Here is a 19,471-nt window from a genome sequence, read left to right as displayed (position 1 = left end):
GCTTAAGTTTGTTGTGAGAGCTAATGTTCCTGTGGACCGACCAACTTGTTTCTAATCGTCTATTGAGCCAATGTGTTTTCTCATCCTCATTTAGGCAAATCATTGAGGTTTCTTCACATGTACCACTAAAAATGTCATTTACATGATTAAATGTCCTTGTGGGTTAGCCTACACTGAAAAAACACAACGCGCTTTAATACAAGGATTGCGGAAAATTTTTGTATTTAATCAAAGAAACCTTGTAGCAGTTCATTTTAATTTGAAAAAACATAATCTTCAACACTCCAGTACATTGGTATTGAACATGCCAAATCACCCAGAAGAGGTGTTGATGTCAATAACATTTTATTAAAAAGAGAGGCCTATTATATTAATAAACTTAGCACTCTGTATCTGTTACGAATGGAGGCAGACGAGGAGAGTGGATCTAAATGCAAACTTACTGTTATTAACTTCAATGGGGAAATGAACATAACACTGAACACACGATGAAAACAAAACTGAGAAAACGGGCAGGAACACATACCAGGCTAACAACATTCAACGATAGACAAGGACTGAACCAAAAACCAGGGTATATATACATGAACATAGAACTAAGGGGCCAATGAACAAACAGAACACCAAACAAGATAACGAGGGAAGAAACAGAGGCAAGTGGCAAGTTAACGAGGGACAGGTGAAAGCAATGACGGAAAACGTATCGGTTACCTAACGTAACCTCGGTTCTCTCTAGATGAGGGAACGAGTATTGCGTAAGCTAGCTTACGCTACGGGGAAAGATTCATCTTTTCTGAGATATTGAAGCCAAAAAATTATCCTTAATTTTTGTATCCATTGTCAAAGCAGTACGGCAGCTGCAGACCTTGAGCGGGCTAGCTAGCGAGCTCATAGGTTGCTCTGCGGCAACTGCTGCAGCCTATAGACGAGCTTGGGCGAACTCGCATCCAATGAGAGGCGTCGGCGCGCTCACTGCATCAAAGCCCGCCAAAATGGGAGTGACTTGAGTGCATATAAGCGTAGTTCGTAGGCTGGAACCCTGGTTTTCATTGACTGAAGCGAAAAGTCGCTCATGGCGCGAGCACGGCCAGCTACGCAATACTCGTTCCCTCATCTAGAGAGAACCGAGGTTACGTTAGGTAACCGAACTTCCATATTGTAAAATCTGACAAAGGTGGAGGGGGAAGTCCATCCCGCTGCCACACATATGTCGTGAATGGAAATCCCGCTGGACCATGCCCACGAGGATGCCATGCCTCTAGTGGAGTGAGCCCTAATGCCCAACGGGCATGGCAGGTCTTTTGACGCTTATGCAGCAGCAATAGCGTCCACTATCCATCTAGATAGTGTCTGTTTCGAGGCGCGAGACCTTTGCGCGCCCCGAACGAAACGAAAAGCTGCTCAGAGCGCCTGAAAGCGGCGGAGCGCGCAGTATACAATCTCAGTGCTCTGACCGGGCAAAGGAGATTGGCGTCGCGATTCGCTATCGGATGCTGGCAGCGCCGATAGGGAAATGACCTGTGCTCTGAAAGGAGTACCGATCACCTTGGGAACATAGCCGTGTCTAGGCTTTAAAATGACCTTGGAGTCACTTGGTCCAAACTCAAGACACGCAGGCTGACAGACAGCGTGTGAAGGTCTCCCACACGCTTGACTGATGACAGGGCAGTCAGAAAACGGTTTTGAGTGAAAGGTATTTCAAATCCACGGATTGAAGTGGTTCGAAAGGGGGCTTTCATAGTTTCGAGAACTATAGAAAGATCCCAGATAGGAACCGATGGGGGCGCGGGGTTCATCCTTCTAGCTCCCCTGAGGAAGCAGATGACCAGCTCGCTTTTACCCCATGACTGGCCATGCAGGGGTTCAGCGTAACGCCGCAACGGCCGCCACATACACTTTGAGCGTGGATGGGGATCTGCCCTTATCCAGCAGCTCTTGTAGAAATACGAGCAGCTGACGTACACCCCACATGTCCGCGGGTCCAGGTCTCTGTCGGTGCACCATTTTGAGAACACAGACCATTTTGACGCATAGAGTCTTCTCGTGGAAGGGGCTCTAGCGTGTATGATGGTGTTTATTACTCCTTCTGGCAGAGCGACGGGTAGTCGCTGATCACCCACGCATGCAGCCCCAGCTCTGGGTGGGGATGCCAGATTGTGCCGCGAGCTTGAGAGAGGAGATCTGCTCTCACTGGGATGGGCCACGGCGCTGTCAGTGACAGCTGCGTAAGCTCCGGGAACCATGTCTGATTCTCCCAACGCGGGCTATGAGGAGCACCGAGTGATGCGCTTCCTGATCCTCTGCATTACCTGTGGCAATAGCGAGACGGGAGGGAAGGCGTAAAGCCGGGCGCCTGGGCCAGTCCTGGGCCAGCTGGCCCTCGCTTAGAAAAATATTGGGCAGTGAGAGTTCTCTTTGGACGCTAAAGAGGTCTATCTCTGCTCTGCTGAATAGGTGCCATAATGTCTGGACTGTTTGAGCATGCAGGGACCATTCCCCTGGGGGAATATTGTCTCTGGACAGTCTGTCCGGGCCGTCGCTCAGGTGGCCTGGCACGCAGCGTCGCCCTCAGCGAGCGCAGGTGGCACTGGGACCAACTCAGTATGCGCTTCGGCCAGATGGAATAGGTTCCTGGATCTGACACCGCCCTGACGGTTTAGGTAGGATACCACAGATCTGTTGTCCGAACGGACCAGGACGCGGTGACCCTGAATGACCGGGAGAAAGCGACGAGCGCGCACTCGACTGCTATCATTTCCAGACAATTTATGTGAAGGAGCTTTTCCTGAACTGACCATAGGCTGAAAATCGGAGAGCCCTCGCGAGACCGCGCTCCAACCCGTGTTGGACGCGTCTGTCGAGATGACTTTTCGGCGAGATACAGCTCCCATTGTCACTCCCCGCTGATACCATTCGGCCACTGTCCAGGGCTGCAGAGCTGAAATACAGGTCTGAGTCACCTTGATGGGCTGGCGGCCTGTGGCCCAAGCCCGGCGAGACGCCGGGTGTTTAGCCAATGCTGAAGCGGGCACATGTGCAGTAAACCCAGCTGAAGTACTGCTGCGGCTGAGGCCATGTAACCTAGCACTCTCTGGAATTTCTTCAGAGGCGTGAGGCTGTTCATCTGAAAAGATGCGGCTAGTCGCTGAACACGGCACGCACGCTGTGTAGATAAGCAAGCCGTCATTGCCACGGAGTCTAGTTCTATTCCAAGGAAGGAAATTGTCTGACTGGGCTGTAGTGAGCTCTTGGTCCAATTGACTGCAAGACCCAAACTGTTCAGATGGCTGAGGAGAACTGCTCTGTGAGACAGAAGCTCCATATGTGACTGTGCCATAATCAGCCAGTCGTCCAAATAGTTAAAAATTCGCAAACCCTGACTCCACAGGGGTGCGAGCGCCGCATCCATGCACTTCGTGAAAGTACGGGGTGCTAAGGACAGGCCGAACTGAAGGACGGTGTATTGATAAACCTGGCCGCCGAGGCTAATCTCAAGAATGGCCTGTGACGGGATTTATCTGAATCTGAAAGTATGCATCTTTCAGATCGAGAGAAATAAACCAATCCCTGGCGCATCATGCGCGAGGAGTTTCCTGATTGTAAGCATTTTGAACGGTCTTTTGCAAGCACCTTGTTCAAAACCCTGAGATCTAATATGGGTCTGAGGCCGCCGTCTTTCTTGGGAACAAGAAAATAACGGCTGTAAAGCCCCGACTCGCTCAGAGAGGGTGGCACATTCTCTATGGCCCGTTTGCACAGAAGGCTTGCTATTTCTGAACGAAGCATGCACGCTAAGCTTCCGTGTTCACAGTGGTTTCGAGCCAGCTCTGAAGCGAGGAGGGCGGCGATCGAACTGTAGCAAATAGCCCTGTTGTATTGTGCTTAACACCCACTTGGATATCCCTGGAATAGCTTCCCACGCTTTGAAGCGTAACGCTAGAGGGTGAATGGCCAATTCGCTCTGATTGCCGCGACACAGAGCTGAACAAAATGTGTGAGCGCGTTTAGTGTGTTTATGCATGATTGCTCGCAGACAGCATGAACAGGCTGTTTTGTGAGTGACTTCCCAATTGGAATGAATGGGGAAAGAGTCACATCTGTTACGTGATGCGCAAGCATAGTCATGGGCACGGGATTTACACACAGAGGAATGTTTGCTGGCCGTGTAACAGAGCCGGCAGAGAATGGGCGCGCGACGTATTCGTGGGCGCATTTATTGACTCTAGCGCCGAGCGGTTCGTGAATCGCTTTATGTGAGCGTGCTCTGGTGGGGACACGAGACATGCAGTGCTTGTGTGTAGAGGTGAACACTGGATTGTGGGCACATTTTCTACACATAGGGCTGGTCGTGTGACAGAGCTGCCAGAGAATGGGCGCGCGATGCATTTGTGGGCCTTCATTGACTCTGACGCCGAGCGGTTCGTGAATCGCTTTATGAGAGCGTGCTCTGATAGGGGCACGGGATGTGTTATGCTTGTGTGTAGGGGTGAACACTGGGTTGTGGGCACATTTTCTACACATAAGACATGTTTGCTCTTTACAAGATTTATTTGGGTCGCCGTGAAAACGGCGTTTGAGTGCAGGCAAGCGGGCAGTGTCACCGGCTTGTTGGCTGCTAAATTCACCACTGCAGTAGCCTGAGAGAAGGGGACTGACAGGGGCTAAGCTTTGACGGTGGTCCGCCGCGTGGCGGACTGAGCCGCCGCTTGTTCAACACAGTTAGGAAGACTTCGGCTGCTCGGGTTTCAGGGTTACCTTAGATCGAGGCCCGCGGGGCGGCGGTCTGCGGCGGCTGTCTGAGCGCTGATCGAGGGCGGCCGCCCTGTCGACGCTGAGAAGTCTGAGTTTGTTGAACTGGGCGCTGTGAAGAGGCTCGTGCAGGAGGCTGATCACGTGAGCGGCCTGCAGAGGAGCTTAGCGCGACGCGGCAGGAAGAGGTTCATGGCTTGGGTGGCTTTCTGGACTTCTGAGAAGCGGTCAACAATGCCACTCACCGCGGAGCCGAAGAGACCGGTCGGAGAGAGCGGTGCGTTGAGGAACGTGGAGCGCTCTGCTTCTCCCCTGTCGGCTAGTGTTAGCGACAAGTGTCTCTCGGTCACAGTCAGCGAGGCCATGCACTTCCCTAGAGCTTGGGCTGCAGCTTTGGTAGCGCGAAGGGCGAGGTCTGTCGCGCTTTGTAGATCAGTAACAGCCTCTGGGTGCCTGCCTTTCTCATCCCACTCCCGAAGAAGGTCTGCTTGTAGGATCTGTAAAACGGCCATTGAGTGCAGAGCAGATGCGGCTTGGCCGGCAGCGGAATAGGCGCGGCCAACATAGGCGGAAGTCGCTCTGCAGGCCTTAGACGGGAGCACAGGCTTGGAACGCCATCTCGCGGAGGGCGGACAAAGGTGTGCTGCTACCGAGTCCTTGACCGGGGGGATGGAGGAGTAGCCTCTCTCAGTGGCGCCGTCCACCGATGTGAGAGAGGTGGAGACGTGGGAACGGGACCTGGCTGAAAAGGAGCGCTCCACGCACTTTGCAAGCTCCGTGTGTAATTCCGGCAGGAAGTGAGCGCCCGGCCGCTGGTGTAGAGCGGCGATGGCTTTGAAGAAAGCAGCCATCGAAGTCTGTTGGGTGCCTGCTCAGGGGCGGTGACCACTCGAGCCCGAGGCGGTCGACGGCCTGTGTGAGGAGGCGTGTTAACTCCCTTCGACTCGGCGCGGGTCCTGCTGGATTCCTGGGCCGAGGAGGAGGCTTGGGAGCCTGACCACTCCTCGCTGTCCGAAGCCATGATGGAACAGCGGCCCTTATCCTCCGCCTCGTCATCCGAGATGGCAGCAGTGCGGCCGCTCGGCGGCAAATGTGCGTCCCGGGGGGGCGGGGAGGGTGAAAGCGATGCTCGAGGGAGAGGCTCCGGCGAGGCAGTCGCTTCAACCACAGTTTCCGGCAGCCTTTGTGAGCGGCTGAAGGTAAGGCGGCGCGGCGGTTTCTGCTTTGAGCGCTTCGAGTCGAGCCCGCAGGGTCGACATCGGTAGCTCCTCGCAGAAATCGCATCCGCCCTCAGTGAGGGCGAGCTCTGCGTGCCCCAGTCCCAGGCAGAGAGCGCAGATGATGTGGCGGTCTCCTGTGCTGAGAAGGGCGTGACATGAGGCGCAAGTGGAGCGAGGCATCTTGAAAAAGACGCTCGTACTCTTTTGTGAATAGTTCGTGAGAACTAGCTTGCTGAATAAAAGGATACGTCGTCGGATGGCGTAGCTCGCAGGATGGCTGAAGGTGGCTGAGACAGCCGGCTTCTTCTAGCGCTGTCCACGCTTGCTTGATGCCCCTCGAACGGCGACACGGCTTCCAGGTCAGCGATGCGAAGAGCTTCGCTGAAGAGATGAAAATCAGGGTTCCACGCCCATTTTGGCGGGCTTTGATGCAGTGAGCGCGCGGACGCCTCTCACTGGATGCGAGTTCGCCCAAGCTCGTCTATAGGCTGCAGCAGTTGCCGCAGAGCAACCTATGAGCTCGCTAGCTAGCCCGCTCAAGGTCTGCAGCTGCCGCACTGTGTTGACAATGGATACAAAAATTAAGGATAATTTTTTGGCTTCAATATCTCAGAAAAGATGAATCTTTCCCCGTAGCGTAAGCTAGCTTACGCAATACGAGAGAACCTCTCGTAAGAGAACACGAACGCTAACAAAGAGAATATGGAGTTACATACGGGACAAAAGTGAAAACTATGGAATGCAAAAAGTGACAAAAATGGCAAACAAGAGGGAACAATGAAACAAGACAAGGTATGCCTAACAGAGCCCCCCCACAAGGATCGGATTCCAGACGATCCGAAATAAATAAAAGAAACAAATAATAAAATTTAAAAAAAAACACCAGGAGCAGACGGGCAGACCAGGGGGGCACGAGAGCAGGCAGGAAGTCCAAGGGGGCACAGAGGGCAGGCAGGAAGTTCAGGGGGGCACAGAGGGCAGGCAGGAAGTTCAGGGGGGCACAGAGGGCAGGCAGGAGGTCCAGGAGGGCACAAAGGGCAGGCAGGAAGTCCAAAGGGGCACAGAGGGCAGGCAGGGAGTCCTGGGGGGCACAGAGGGTAAGGACAGGTTCAGGTGGTCTGGGAGCTGGCCACAGGGCAAGGGTAGGTTCGGGATGTCTGGGAGCTGGCCACAGGGCAAGGATAGGTTCAGGAGGCCTTGTAGCTGGCCACAGGGCAAGGACCGGTTTGGGGGACCTGGGAGGAGGCCACTGGACAGGGACTGGGTCAGGGGCCCTGGGAAGAGGCCACAGGACAGGGACCGGGTCAGGAGGCCTGGGAGGAGGCCACAGGACTGGAACAGGGTCAGGAGGCCTGGGAGGAGGCCACAGGACAGGGACTGGGTCAGGAGGCCTGGGAGGAGGCCACAGGACGGGAACAGGGTCAGGAGGCCTGGGAGGGGGCCACAGGGCTGGAACAGGGTCAGGGGCTCTGGGAGGAGGCCACAGGACAGGGGCCGGGTCAGGAGGCCTGGGGGGAGGCCACAGGACGGGAACAGGGTCAGGAGGCCTGGGAGGAGACCACAGGACAGGCGCCGGGTCAGGAGGCCTGGGAGGAGGCCACAGAACAGGGACTCGGTCAGGAGGCCTGGGAGGAGGCCACAGGACGGGAACAGGATCAGGAGGCCTGGGAGGAGACCACAGGACAGGCGCCGGGTCAGGAGGCCTGGGAGGATGCCACAGAACAGGGACTCGGTCAGGAGGCCTGGGAGGAGGCCACAGGACGGGAACAGGGTCAGGAGGCCTGGGAGGAGGCCATAGGACAGGGACCGGGTCAGGAGGCCTGGGAGGAGGCCACAGGACAGGGACTGGGTCAGGAGGCCTGGGAGGAGGCCACAGGATGGGAACAGGGTCAGGAGGCCTGGGAGGAGGCCACAGGACAGGGACTGGGTCAGGGGCCCTGGGGGGAGGCCACAAGACGGGAACAGGGTCAGGAGGCCTGGGAGGAGGCCATAGGACAGGGGCCGGGTCAGGAGGCCTGGGAGGAGGCCACAGGTCAGGAACAGGGTCAGGGGCCCTGGGAGGAGGCCACAGGACAGGGGCCGGGTCAGGAGGCCTGGGAGGAGGCCACAGGACGGGAACAGGGTCAGGAGGCCTGGGAGGAGGCCACAGGACAGGGACTGGGTCAGGGGCCCTGGGGGGAGGCCACAAGACGGGAACAGGGTCAGGAGGCCTGGGAGGAGGCCATAGGACAGGGGCCGGGTCAGGAGGCCTGGGAGGAGGCCACAGGTCAGGAACAGGGTCAGGGGCCCTGGGAGGAGGCCACAGGACAGGGGCCGGGTCAGGAGGCCTGGGCGGAGGCCACAGGTCAGGGGCCCTGGGAGGAGGCCACAGGACAGGGGCTGGGTCAGGAGGCCTGGGCGGAGGCCACAGATCAGGAACAGGGTCAGGGGCCCTGGGAGAAGGCCCTAGAGGCGGAGACCTGGAAGGCTCTGGAGGCAGAGCCGTAGGAGGCTCGGGAAGCGGAGCCGTAGGAGGCTCGGGAAGCAGAGCCGTAGGAGGCTCGGAGCGGAGCCGTAGGAGGCTCTGGAGGTGGAGCCATAGGAGGCTCTGGAGGCGGAGCCGTAGGACACTCGAGAGGTGGAGCCCTAGAAAGCTCAGAAGTCTCTGGGAGCAGAGCCATAGGAGGCTCGGGAGGTGGAGCCATAGGAGGCTCGGGAGGCGGAGCCGTAGGAGGCTCGGGAGGCTTGAGGGGCGGAGCCCTGGAAAGCTCAGAAGTCTCTGGGAGCAGAGCTGTAGGAGGCTCGAAAGGTGGAGCCGTAGGAGGCTCTGGAGGCGGAGCCACAGGAGGCTCGGGGAGAAGGGCCGTAGAAGGCTCGAGAGGCTAGAGGGGCGGAGCCCTGGAAGGCTCGAGAGGCTTGAGAGGTGGAGCTCTGGGAAGCTCGGAGTGAGGAGCTCTGGGAAGCTCGGAGGGTGGAGCTCTGGGAAGCTCGGAGGGCGGAGCTCTGGAAAGCTCGGAAGGCGGAGCTCTGGAAAGCTCAGGAAGCTCGGAAGACAGGGTTCTAGGAAGCTCGGAGGGCGGCGCTCTGGAAAGCTCGGAAGGCGGAGCTCTGGAAAGCTCGGAAGGCGGAGCTCTGGAAAGCTCGGAAGGCGGAGCTCTGGAAAGCTCGGAAGGCGGAGCTCTGGAAAGCTCGGGGGGTATTGGCTCTTGGACGGTCATGGCGACTGGCGCTGGGGCTTGGACGGTCATGGCTACTGGCGCTGGCTCTTGGACGGTCATGGCTACTGGCGCTGGCTCATGGACGGTCGAGGCCACTGGCGCTGGCTCAGGGACGGCCGAGGCCGCAGGTGCTGGCTCAGGGATGGCAGGGGCCGCAGGCGCAGGCTCGCCGACCGTGGCAGGCGTAGGCGCAGGCTCGCCGACCGTGGCAGGCGTAGGCGCAGGCTCGCCGACCGTGGCAGGCGTAGGCGCAGGCTCGCCGACCGTGGCAGGCGTAGGTGCTGGCTCGCTGACCGTGGCAGGCGTAGGCGCTGGCTCGCTGACCGTGGCAGGCGGAGACTGGGGAGCAGAAGCCTTTCTTCTTTTCCTCCTCCGGCGGATGAAGCTGGCAGCTGGCTCGTTGGCGTGGCCGCACGGAAAGCCCAGAGGCGAAACCGGGATCGAGAGGTGGCTCCCGGTAGCGAGCTCCCTCAAGACCAGACTCACATACTCCATCCACGTGAGGTCTCCGGGGTCCGGCAATTCCCTCTGCCGGTGTCTTGGTAGCCCGAGCCGGTAGATGGTCTTCAGGCATGTGTCGTCAAAGCCGGTGTGGATGGCAACAGTGGAAAAAAAGTGGGAGTACTCGCGGTAGGTCAGATCCGCCTGGGCCAGTTCCATAAAAAAAGCTGCTAGATCCATATTTGGCGGTCTATCGTTCTGTTACGAATGGAGGCAGACGAGGAAAGCAGATCTAAATGCAAACTTACTTTTATTAACTTAGGCAATCAAGAAACACAAAGGAAAACCCTCAATGGGGAAATGAACATAACACTGAACACACGATGAAAACAAAACTGAGAAAACGGGCAGGGAACACATACCAGGGTAACAACATTCAACGATAGACAAGGACTGAACCAAAAACCAGGGTATATATACATGAACATAGAACTAAGGGGCCAATGAACAAACAGAACACCAAACAAGATAACGAGGGAAGAAACAGAGGCAAGTGGCAAGTTAACGAGGGACAGGTGAAAGCAATGACGGAAAACACGAACGCTAACAAAGAGACTATGGAGTTACATACGGGACAAAAGTGAAAACTATGGAATGCAAAAACTGACAAAAATGGCAAACAAGAGGGAACAATGAAACAAGACGAGGTATGCCTAACAGTATCCTAAGGGCATGCATTTGGATTTTGATATCTATCCATTTCTTTGATTTACTGAGAATATTGGATGAGATTTATTTCTTGTACCTGTATATGTTTAATGCTGACCTATGTCCCAATTTTTTCTATTACTGTAAATGTTTCTATTCAAATGACTGCATTGTATTTAAAACGTGACTCACTGAATATTTCTGAGAGGTGTGTTTGAATCCAGGATATTTAATAAAGTGCTGCCTATTGATGTGTGCCTGAGGAAGATCTCTCTGATTGAAATGTTGCTGTTATTGTTTTTGTTTTATTAATAAAAGGGGAGAATAAAACAGTATGCAGATTTTCCTCATTTCATTGTTTAACAAATTGTTAAACCAGTGTATAGTGAAGTGTTTAGGAAAATACTGTGGCAATTTTTGTTGCGATTGAATGTTTTGGGAGAAAATAAAATCAATGGAGCCTTTTACTCCGCAGGGCCTTTAACCCCATTGTTCCCTACCTTTAAGACTTCTGTATGTAAATATCCTCTGTAATTGGCTCACCTCTGCATACTGTCATAGTTCATCATGTCAATGTTCAATGTTGTTTTCCCATTAATACGCTAATGTAAAATTCTCATGATTGTGATATAACAAACATGAAGATCTCTGAATGACCCCATTTTTGCAGTTTTGTAATTTCAATATATGGTTTGGGTGGACTTGGTAAGGGAGTTTGTGTTGCTGTTGTTTTTATTTCAAAATAGCATGGAATATGATATGGCTCTTTAAAGGTGCACTTAGTATTTTTTCCTTATTAAAAAAAGTTTTACTCAAGTTTTACTCCAGAATTGAATAGTAATTTTGAGACATCTGTGCAAATCCATGACCACTCACATGAGATGAAGACTTTACTCTTATCAGTTGTATTAAAAGCTGTTTATGTATGGATAGGGTCCCCACATGAGGGTTATATATATTTATATTTATGCATTTGGCAGACACTTTTATCCTAAGCAACTTACAGTGCAATTATTACAGGGACAATCCCCCCAGAACAACCTGGAGTTAAGTGCCTTGCTCAAGGACACAATGGTGGTGGTCATGGGGTTAGAACCTGCAACCTTCTGATTAACAGCCCTGTGCTTTAGCCACTACGCCACCACCACCTTCTACTCGCTTAATCTCAGTAATTGCCCTGTTATTTGGATTATATGGATTAAATTATACGTTTGATTCAAACTATTAATTATTTGAATCTTCAATTATTGAAAGGATCATTAAATGAATCGTTTGAATGATGCTGAATCCCTGCCACTAGGTGTGTGTGTCCAAGACGACTGCCATATTCACCAACATAAACAAAAACTTACTGAGTGCACCTTTTAAATGTATTGCTTGACTTACATCATAGCCCCCTAAATCGGTGCAAATGCAACAAGTTTCCAATGACAAGCAATTTGTCAGTACACACTGAATTCGTACACACTTGAGGTTCAGAAAATTCTGTCATAAATAATTCTGTCATAATTCTCGAGTTGTTCCAAACCTGTATGAAACAATGTGAGGATGGAACAACAAAGGAGATGTTTTAATGAAAATCACAGTCTATTGTTTCAGTACAATTGAAGTAGATAGAGATTAATTTTCAAGCTTAGAAAAGAATGCAATTGTATAATAAAAGTAGTCCATGCAACGTGTGCATCAAATTCCAAGTCTTTTGAATGCAAACAATAGGTTTTGGTAAGACATTTTATTTTCAAAAATCTTTTTTGTCATTTTCAGTGAAAAATCTTGATGGCTGTTTGCCGTTCAAGAGCGCTATGAGAGAAGCTATTCATTGTGGCTAAAAACAATGCAATGCTCATATGATTTTCTCTGTGAAATTTATAATTTGGATTGTTTCTTACCATAACCATCAGTCATATGCCATCAGGAAACTTGAGCTGCTTTTTAAGCTTTAATGTGAGTCACTATATCAGTGAATGGAAAATACTTTAAAATTCCTCCTTTTGTATTCCACAGGTCAAAGAAAGTCTTACGGGTTTGAAACAACATACGGGTGAGTAAATGATGACAAAATGTTCATATTAGAATTAACTTTTCCTTTAGAAAAAGAGGAGAAAGTATTTTTAGGAATTTCCTCATTTTCAGATAAGAATATCTCCTGCATTCAAAGTAAATCTGGGTAGAATTTCAGTTTGTGAGCCTTTGCTTTTGCGGTCAGCAAGTGCCAGCTATGGTTAGTGTCTCACATGGGCATGTATGTATGTTTGTGTTGGAAGGATTCAATATTGAGACATCATAATGAAGAATAGCAGAAGCAGACATTACAGGAATGGACAGAGTATGAATGGGACACAGAGAACAATGATTATGAGTCTCTTTAAACATATTTCTGCTCATACACTGAAGTCTCTGGGGAGGAAATGGAACCACAGTTATGAGGAAGCACCTTCAAAGCATCAACACAAACACAAAGGCAGTATTGTCCAGACAGACTCAAGTGTGCTAGACTTTACATTATCTCTGGATGTGGTGGGATCAAGAAAATGGTAAACTGTACATATAGAAATACACTTTGGTGGGTGAGACTTTGGTGAGAGACAGAGGGCTGGACTAGGTTAGTTTTGAGTTTGAGAGAGTGGTGGGTCATCATACCAGGCCATTTGGATGGCGTACGCAGTACGGGTCTCTCGTCCCCCCTGACGACTGATGTTCTTAGCCGCTTCCACCACATTCTGTTTTGTCTGATGGTCCTTGAGAGACCACTCGTGGACTGAGATCTCCCCGTACTGTAGAACGCCCACCTGCACACCCATAGTCACACACAGTATTTAAAGTTAATGATTATATGTGTCATTTTTCAACGTTAAAATACTTTATCCTATCCCAGTTTAATATGAAAAGACACTAGAAAGCAATTACAGTAAAAGGTTGATTTCTTCAAAAGTGTAAACACTCATTTATGGCAATATAAAAATATTGCTCTGCTTATTTAAGTAGCCCAATAAAGCAACATTGGCTCATACAATGGCATGATTCTGGGGTGGGGATAGTTGTTTATTTGACCAATGGGGACATAATTGTCAAAATCAAAAGTTATTTTGTGCTCTTCACACTTTTGTGTGAATTGTTATTTTAGGGCCATCAAACACCATGGAAAATGTAACCCTAGGTTATCATACTTTACCCAGGGTTAGTAGTTAATTTGGGGTTTTTGCATTTTAATGACGTTAATAATAATAATAATTTATAATAATAGTCTCTGATCTCTCCAGTTAACATGTTTCAGACGCTGAAACTAAATACAGCATATGAATGTATCTCCAACTGTACAAAGCGCATTAATATTTAACAAGTAAAGCACTGTTTAGTTTATGTGTCTGTTATGTTACAGTTTAGGGTGGCTGCTACTAAACTGCATGCTGTAAAATTCTAGCATTAACAATTGAAAAATTAACAATTTACCTTTTAAAAGACAAAAGTCTAAGAAATATTTGTGGTCATTTGCTCTGCACACATTACTGCTGCTGTATGATTTAGAGTGAATAACTCTAGAATGAGAAGGAGATTGGCATCTCTACTATGCACTCTGCCCCACCAACAAAACACATGAAGGTCGAAAGCTGCCAGAGCAAGAAAGACTCCACAAACCAGAGGAATTTCATTTTACCTCCTGTTGCCCTCAGCCTGCCTACCACATTAAATAACTAACATTGACAAAACACATGACAGCAACTCAGATGTATACACATATTAATCTATTCTTCTTCTCTCTCTTTCATCCACACATCAATCAGCACACCTCTCTCTCTTACTTTTTTTCTTGTTTCACACAAATAATCTCTAACTCTGTCTCTGTCCCATGTATTCTTCTCCTCTAGAAACCATTTCTGTCTGTGCACATTAATATTGCCAGCACTGTTTCAGTTTGGGCTCAGTTCACTCTGAGAATGGCTTGCGGCTGTGTTACACACACTCGCTCATACCAGCGCAATGCATCACAACTAGTTCTGTGTTAGAGCGGCTGCTGAGAGCATTTAAGGTTAGAAGGCAGGTCTACACATCTGTCAGAATTTCAGTTATGTCTCTGCTACTTATAAGAGTACACAGTGTTAGAGCAAAGATTTTGTGATATAAAAGACCTGTTATAGAGCAACATCAGTTTGAATCGTATTTGGCATTTGTGTCTTTATAAGAAAAAGCTTTAAAAAATCTTTTACTAAATGTTTCCTCATTTTATTTATTTGAGCATTTCAGAGATAAGGTACATACAAAGCTGTAGCAGATTCTGCTAGTACTGTAAAAACTGGTAACCTACCTGACCTAACCATTCAAAAAGATTTTTAAAGGTGTAACCTAGTCAGGTTGATTCAAATTTGTTAAATTATATTTTAGAATTTTCAAATCAGATGATTAATGTAGCCAAGTGGATGTACATGCAATTTAACTCTAGTCACAATCTGGACGTGGCCCTTTTAAGAACCAGAGTTTTGTGACTTTTCTGCTTTTTAGCACTGTCTACATGTTCCCACATGTAGAGATGTGGGAACATGTATTGTGTAAGAGAGCTCCCAATTTTGTTCAATTTTGTTGACAAAATGCTTATAAATTGCATGAAATATGTGTTACAAAGTGTTGGATGTTAAAATTTAGTATTTCTTATGGATGTGAGGGTTGGGTATGTAAACTTAGAATGAATCATATCTTATTTAATGATTTATAGCCGAGAATGTTTTCCAGTGAATAAGCGTAATATGTGTTATATGTGAAAACATGAGTGGTATTGTTGAAACTGTCATACATGTCCTTAAATTCTGGATAACTTCATAAAAAACTTTGAGTGGTTTAAGTATGTGTTAAATGCACAAAATGCAGTGGATGATTTAAGCAAGTACTTACAAGCAAAAAATGCTGTGAATGTTATAAGCATGTATTAATAATGCTGAAGCATATGTATAGGCTAATGGGTCCGTGTATCTTTTGGTCATCCGATTTTCCTTTTAGTATCGGGTATTAAAAAACAAAAAACAAGTGGCTATTTGATTTTTGTTTTAAAATAAAAAAATAAAATACAAAGCGTTTCTCTTTTTCAGAGTCAAAAAGGGATGAGTGATATTTTAAATCTTAATATTTAAAATATTTTGAGTTTCATTTTTTATTTCGGATAACAAAAAATAAAATGACTTTAAAACAGAAACGGAAAAAAGGACCGTTTGTTCATATTCCGAGACCGGATGTGGTCATTTACGTGACAAGAGCGCCAATGAGGACGGAGCTGTGTAGAAAAAAGAAAAAAGTACATGCTGTGTAATTGAGCGTGATCATAGAGCGTGATACATGGACATGGAGCAATACGTTGTTTTCCGAAACAATAAAAGAGTCTCTCTCAGGGAAAAAGACATGACTGCAGAAAAACTAAGTTGCATTTTCCAGGTACAGTTCACCTATGCTGCAGCATGCCACACACAAAAATCATACAAAGATTTTAGTGAGGCTAGCCTAACGTTAACCCCATTAAAGTTAGTGGAGGTGTTGTCTAACTTTAGCGGACAGTCAGAAGTCCGCCTCGTCGTGGATTATCCCTTAACGTTAAATATTCTATATGTAATGTTATCTAATCATTTAAAGATGTAGCATTTTAAGAAGTTTACCTCTCAGTAGTCACTGAAAAATATTAATTGAGAAAGGTTTGGAAATAAACACTTGCGGTTATTTGACATGTCAAGAAATTCACAAGTCAAATAACTGCAAGTGTTTATTTCCAAACCTTTCTCAATTAATATTTTTCAGTGACTACTGAAAAATATAAAACATAATAAAATAAATAAAAACATTTAAATAAAACATCATGTATTAATCAATTTCAACCTATTCAATGATCTATTCAAAAGCCACAGAATAGAATGTTTTTAAAGAAGATTTAAAAATGGCTAGTGATGAAGCTGACCTCACATGGAAAGGGAGACTATTCCATAGATTAGTACCTATTACAGAAAAGGCAAGGTCACCCATAGATCTATTGCAGCAATGAGGAACCTTCAATAGAAGTTGATCAGAGTGCTCTGGTTGGGAAGTAAGGGTGTAGAAGGTCACTGATATATTGGGACGCGAGACCAGATAGTGCCTTGTAGACAAAAATCTAAATTTTTAAATCGACACAGAATTTCACTGGAAGCAATGTGTAGAGATGCTAAAACTGGGGAAATGTGATCCCTCTTTCTTGACCCTGTTAAAAGCCTAGCTGCCATGTTTTAAACAAGCTGTAGTCTGGATAACGCAGTTTGGGGCAGACCAATGTACAATGAGTTGCAATAGTCTAACCTTGATGAAATAAGTGAGTGGATCACAATTTCCAAGTCTTTATGGGGAATTTTTATTTTATTTTAGTGATAGATCTAAGAAAAAGCTACCCTTGACAACAACACTGATCTGCTTATTGAAAAGTAATGATCAGTCTAAAATCACTCCAAGACTCCTCAAATGATCTTGTACATTCGATGACAGAGGACCTAACTGGGTAACCAGGCCAGGTAAGTAGGACATGGAGGAACCTAAAATCAGAAGTACTTTTAATTGTAAGAAATAGTTTCCCAGCCCATGTTTAATACTATATTTGAAGCAATTTAGGGCATTCTCAGATGAACAATTCTTGTCTACACTCACTGGGAAATAAAATTGGGAATCATCAGCATAACAGTGATAAGATATGCTGTACTTATTAAAAATAGAGCTCAGAGGAAGCATATACAGTGAAAAAATAGGGTCCTAAGATTGACCCTTTGAGGGACATAACACTGTAATTGAGACGAAGTAGATGAAAAATTCACAGAGAACATCCTTTCTTTTAGATAGGAGGAAAACCACTGCAGGGTCATCCCCTGGATGCCAACCATACATTCTAGAAGATTGAGGAGGATATAATGGTCAATTGTATCGAACGCGACACTGAGATCTAATAAAACAACGATGACAGGTAACCTGAATCCATGGAGAGCAAAATATCATTAGTGACCTTCAACAATGCAGATTCAGTGCTGTGCAAGTGTCTGAAACCAGACTGAAATGTATCTAAAATGTTAAATGTATTTAGATAGGAGTAAAGCTGTGAATAAACAACTATCTCCAAAATCTTGGAAACAAAAGGCAGTTTGGAGATTGGTCTGTAATTGTTGTATACTGACAGATCCAAAAAAGGTTTTTATGTACAGCCCTGGCCAAAAGTATTGGCAGTGACATAAATTTTGTGTTTTGCAAAGTTTGCTGCTTCAGTATTTGTAGATTATTTTTTCACACGTTTGGTATACTGGAAAACAATGATAAGCATTTCATAAGATTTAAAGGCTTTTATTGGCAAAAACACTCAATTTATGCGAAGAGTCAATATTTACAGTGTTGACCCTTGTTCTTCATAACCTTTGTAATTCACTCTGTCATGCTGGATATCAGATTCTGGGCCAAATCCTGATTGATGACGATCCTTTCTTGACTTATTAGTGCTCGGAGTTGATCACAATTTGTGGGCTTTTGTTTGTCCACTCATCTTTTGAGGATTGACCACAGGTTCTCTATAGGATTAAGATCCGGGGAGTTGCCTGGCCACGGATCCAAAATTTAAATGTAATGATCTCTGAGCCACTTCATTATCACTCTTGCCTTGTGACATGGTGCTCCATCATGCTGGAAAATGCACGGATTCTCACCAAATTGCTCCTGGATCATTGAGAGAAGTTGCTAGACGTTTTGATACTGTTCTTTATTTATGGCAGTGTTTTTGGGCAGAATTATGAGAGAGCCCACTCCCTTGAATGAAAAGCAACCCCCCACACACGGATGGTCTCAGGATGCTTCACTGTTGGCCCGATACAGGACTCATGGTAGCGTTAACCTTTTCTTCTCTGGACTATCGATTTTCCAGATGTCCCAAACAGTCGGAAGGGGGCTTCATCAGAGAAAATATCTTTGCACCAGTCTTCTGATGTCCAATCCTTGTACTTCCTGCAGAATTTCAGTCTGTCCTTGAGGTTTTTCTTGGAGAGAAGTGGCTTCTTTGCTGCCCTTCTTGACACCAGGCCATTGTCTTAAAGGCTTCGCCTTAATGTGTGTGCAGATGCACTCACACCAACCTGCTGCCAATATTGAGCAAGCTCTGCACTGGTGGTGACACGATTCCATAGCTGACTCCTCAGGAGGAGGTGGTCTTGGCGCTTGCTGGACACTTTAGTACATCCTAAAGCCTTCTTCACTGCAGTTGAACCTCACTCCTTGAAAAATGGTTCTTTTAGGTGCAATATTCTTTGCAGCAATTTCCTTGCATGTGAGGCCATTTTGGTGCAAAATGATGATGGCTACACATCTTTATTAAAAGAGGTAACCATTGCTAACAAGAACACAATGATTGGAAGCACATTTTCCCTACTTTTATAGTAAAGAGTCTGCTGTTATAATCCAACCAGAATGATAGAGTGATTTCACTTGACTAGCACTCATTCACACTTTCCCCGGTGCTGCTGACATGATTAGTGAAATGATGTTAGCTGGAAATTTGGGTTTTTGTGATAAAATAAATTTTTTTTGGCCAATGAAGCTTTTTGCAATGATTTAAAATGCATCTGATCACTCTGCACGATAATCAAGAAACAATGTGAATCAACACCACAACAACTGAAGCAGAAAACATTGCGAAACACAAAATGTATGTCACTGCCAATACTTTTGGACACGGCTATAGAATTGCATGTTTAAACTACTTGGAACAACTCGACTTGCTAATGAGTTGTTAATTATAGCTGTCACACTGGAACTGATAGTCCTGAAAACTTTTTAAGGAGACATCTAGAAAGTATGTCCATGTAACTGGAACACTTCATCTTAGAAACTACATCTGCAAACTGTTCTGATGTAACTGGTACAAAATGAGTCAGGGAGCTGGACAGGGAAGGAATTAGTGGTTGATCAGATTGTGAAGGTACATTCGCACCTTTAATCTGCTCAATTTTGTGAGTAAAGAAGTTTAAAAATGTTTCACAGTTCTTTTGGGTGGTGTCCAGAAAAACACTTTTGTTCGGTTTAAAACAGAATCAATTATTTTGTACAAAACTTTTAGTCGATTTGCATTATCAGAGATTAATGTAGAGAAAAACTTGGCTTTAGCTTCCTTTACAGCTCTCTGAT

The 19,471-nt window shown here is 47.2% G+C and overlaps 1 protein-coding gene across 1 annotated transcript in view; it reads right to left on the bottom strand.

Moving 5' to 3' along the window:
- LOC127658142 (integrin alpha-10-like) overlaps nt 1–19,471 on the bottom strand; it is a 65,068-nt gene that overhangs the window by 30,199 nt on the left and 15,398 nt on the right. The window contains exon 8 of the mRNA XM_052147261.1: nt 12,956–13,104. Within this exon, the coding sequence (XP_052003221.1) occupies nt 12,956–13,104 (149 nt within the window). The remainder of the gene's footprint in view (nt 1–12,955; nt 13,105–19,471) is intronic.

The sequence above is a fragment of the Xyrauchen texanus genome, chromosome 17 (assembly GCF_025860055.1).
Source record: "Xyrauchen texanus isolate HMW12.3.18 chromosome 17, RBS_HiC_50CHRs, whole genome shotgun sequence".
NCBI classification, from domain to species: domain Eukaryota; kingdom Metazoa; phylum Chordata; class Actinopteri; order Cypriniformes; family Catostomidae; genus Xyrauchen; species Xyrauchen texanus.
The sequence above is the reverse complement of the archived record's forward strand: the minus strand, read 5'-3'. Positions and strand labels throughout refer to the sequence as shown.